The 3,303-nt window shown below is 52.2% G+C and overlaps 1 protein-coding gene across 1 annotated transcript in view; it reads right to left on the bottom strand.

Annotated features, from left to right (window-relative positions):
- The window catches only part of NUCB1 (nucleobindin 1), a 25,778-nt gene that overhangs the window by 1,889 nt on the left and 20,586 nt on the right, over nucleotides 1-3,303 (bottom strand). The window contains 3 exon segments of the mRNA XM_015567965.1: nucleotides 58-162; nucleotides 244-336; nucleotides 600-658. Of these exon segments, the coding sequence (XP_015423451.1) occupies nucleotides 58-162; nucleotides 244-336; nucleotides 600-658 (257 nt within the window).

Genomic DNA, 3,303 nt, shown 5'->3' with positions numbered 1-3,303 from the left:
CCCTTGGAGGAGGCGGGAGGCGGGGCCCGAGCAGCGGCCTCGGCCTGGGAGACATGGTGGGGACCTTACCTCCCAGCCCTCCCCGTTGTCCCCGAAGTCCTTCCGCTGGGTGGACGCGAGGAACTCCTCCAGGGTCACGAGGCGGTCCTGGTTGGTGTCCACCTGGGAGCCCGGGACGGGTCAGCCACAGAGCTGGGCCCCCCAACCTGCCCCCCTCCCCCTCCAGGGCCGGATCCCCCTCACATTCTTCATCACGTGCTCCCGCATGCGCAGCCGCTCCTCCTCCATCTCCCGCATGTCATCCTCCTCATTCTTCGGGTCATACACCTTCTCCAGCTGCAGAGGCCAGCGGGAGGCGGGGCAGGTTTAGGCCGGGGTAACCTCTCTCCCAAGCCGCTCCACCTCCCCACCCCAGCTGACGCCATTGGCCCTTGGGGCACCCTGACATTCTTGGCAGCCTTTTTTTTTTTTTTTTTATCTCTTTGCCCCTGGGGCTGCTGGGAGTTGTAGTTTTCCCTGAACTTACCTCCTGGGGGGCTAAGGAAGGATCACATGGCTGATCTGGGCATCCCCTGCAACCAGGGCTTCCCGAAACTCACCTCCTTGGTGAAGAGGGCCTCCAGCTCCTGCTCATCCAGGACACCATCACTGTTGATATCTGAGGGGAGACGACACATATCTTAGGGGACTGAGGATGGGGGCGGGGGGGTTTCAGGTCCCCGAGGGACCTGCTGGAGAAGGAATCTGGGCTGATACGGGATCTGTTTTAGAGAATGGGTAACAAGTCTCCAATGGTAGAATGGTGGCCTCCAGCGTTAGTGCCCCCCAGGCCTGCTGCTCGGACAGTCCATTCCCTTCTAACCAGGGTCCCAAGAATGGAGCAGATGAAGGTGGGACCGCTGTCATGCAGGATGCCTTGATCCCTAGCACCTGGTGACATGGGCCAGGATCAGGCCCTCTGTGTACAGGATCCTGGTGTTTCGGGGGCCTCTGCCTCCCAGAGAGCCAGGCCAGGGCCAACTCCAGGTGCCAGAGGAGCCGGTCGCTGCTAACCCAGCTCATACAGCGCATGGGCTATGCTCTCTGCTCCACCTCCTCTGCTCACTCAGGCCAGCACCCGCACTCATCCTGCTGAGGTGGCCGGAACCCCTGACCCTGCAAAACCAGTGGTTAATTTTCAGTCCACGTCTAACTTGACTCTGCCTGTGGTTTCCAGAACATCATTCTCTCCTCCCCAGCTCCCCCTCTCTCCCTTGCTGGCTTCCTCGTCCTCCTGACGTCCACACCTTGGTACATCCACGGGCTCAGGCCCGGGGCCTCGTCTCTGTCTAGTCTTCAGATCTGTTCAATAAGGGAGCCGCTAGCCACATGGGCTGTTAAATTTAAATAGATTAATATTAAATAAGATAAAAATTTCAGTTTATTGCCCTGGCCGGGTTGCTCAGTTGGTGAGAGCATCATCCTGATACGCCAAGGTTGTGGGTTTGATCCCTGGGTAGGGCACATACAAGAAACCACTGAATGCATAAATATATGGAACAACAAATCAGCATTTCTCTCTCTCTCTCTCTCTCTCTTTCTTAATTCAATAAATAAAAATTGAAACAAAAATTCAGCTTATCAGCCTACTTGCTACAAGTCAAATGGTGAATAGCCATATGTGGCTTTCCATCATTATAAAGAGAGTGCTATTTTTTTTAAAAAAAATTATTGATTTTTAGAGAGAGGAAGGGAGAGAGAAACATCAATGTGAGAGCGAGACATTGATCAGCTGCCTCCTGGATGCCCCCTACTGGGGACTGAGCCCACAACACAGGCGTGTGCTCTGACTGGGAATGGAACTGGCAACCTTTTGATGCGCAGGATGACCCCTAACCAACTGAGCCACAACAGCCAGGGCACAAAGCGAGTGCTCTTGGCCAGCACTTTCTTGGATGTTTCCTCCAGTCCCCCAGCCTTCCATTCCATCCATAAGCGGCCTCCACACCTGAATATCCAACTGTCTACTCTTCATCTCCATGCACATGTCTACCAGCCGTCTCTAATGTAACGGAAACCCCGTCCCCGATCTGCCCTGCCAAACATGCTTGCTCTTTCCATTCAGTTTTTCCAGTTTCTCAGGCCAAATACCTTGCAGTCACCCTTGACCCCTTTGTTCCTTCATAACTCTAATCCGGTCCATCTGCAAGTCGTACTAGCTTGACCTGAAAGATGAACCCAGAAACGGATCACCCTTCCTTCCGGTGGTCCAGCCACCGGCACCTCATGCTCTCTAAGTGGGCTCCTGGCTTTGGCCCTCACACCTACAGTCTGTCCTTGACACAGAAGCCAGATGGGAGTCTGCCAACCTAATTTAAGGCAGAGGGTATCAGTCCACTGCTCAAAGCCTTTTTGTGGCGTCACATGACACAATAAAGTCTAAATTCCTTACCCTGGCTGTGACCTTGGATAGACCAAGCTCACTCTTCTTGTGCTTGCTGTTCCCTCTACCTACAATGCTCTTCCTGCAAATCTCTGCAAGCCGCAGCCCCTCAGTCACTGAGGTCTTTGTGCAAATCTCAACTCTCTAGAACCGTGTGGTCCAACACAGCAGTCACTAGCCACATGGGGCAAATTAATTCCAATCAATAACCATCTAATTAAAGTCTCATTTCCTTGACATTATGTCACAAAAAGACAAATACTGTGTGATTTTACTTATTTGACTACTCTCCACAGCTAGAGTAGTCAAATTCATAGAGACAGAAATAAGAATAGAAGGTACTGGAAGCTGGGGGGATGGGTAATGGGAAGTTATCTATATATATAAAAGGCTAAGTAACTGGTCAGTTGCTATGACACACACTGACCACCAGGGGGCATATGCTCAATGCAGGAGCTGCTGAGGGACAGCAACTTTGCAGAGTGCCCTCTTGCTCTCTCGCTCTCTGGGACCCCTCGGGGGATGTCGGACTGCCGGTTTTGGCCCGATCCCCACAGGCCAGGCCAAGGGCCCCAACGGTGCACAAATCTGTGCACTGGGCCTCCGGTTGATTCAAGTTTCGGTTTCACAAGGACCAGTTACACAGCAATGGGAATGTAGTTAACATACTGAACTGGACACTTAAAGATAGCTGAGAAGGGAAATTTTATGTTACGTGTGTTTTACCAGACTCACAAGTCTTAAAAAATTTACCGACTCTAAGGACACAATTCCTTCGTTGTAAGAGCCACATTTCAAGTGCTGCATGGTCACGTGGGGCTGGTGGCTGCTGTACAAAGACCATTTGTATTTCCATTGGTGTGGAAGATTCTACTAGAAAA

The sequence above is a fragment of the Myotis davidii genome, unplaced genomic scaffold, assembly GCF_000327345.1.
Source record: "Myotis davidii unplaced genomic scaffold, ASM32734v1 scaffold464, whole genome shotgun sequence".
NCBI classification, from domain to species: Eukaryota; Metazoa; Chordata; class Mammalia; order Chiroptera; family Vespertilionidae; genus Myotis; species Myotis davidii.
The sequence above is the reverse complement of the archived record's forward strand: the minus strand, read 5'-3'. Positions and strand labels throughout refer to the sequence as shown.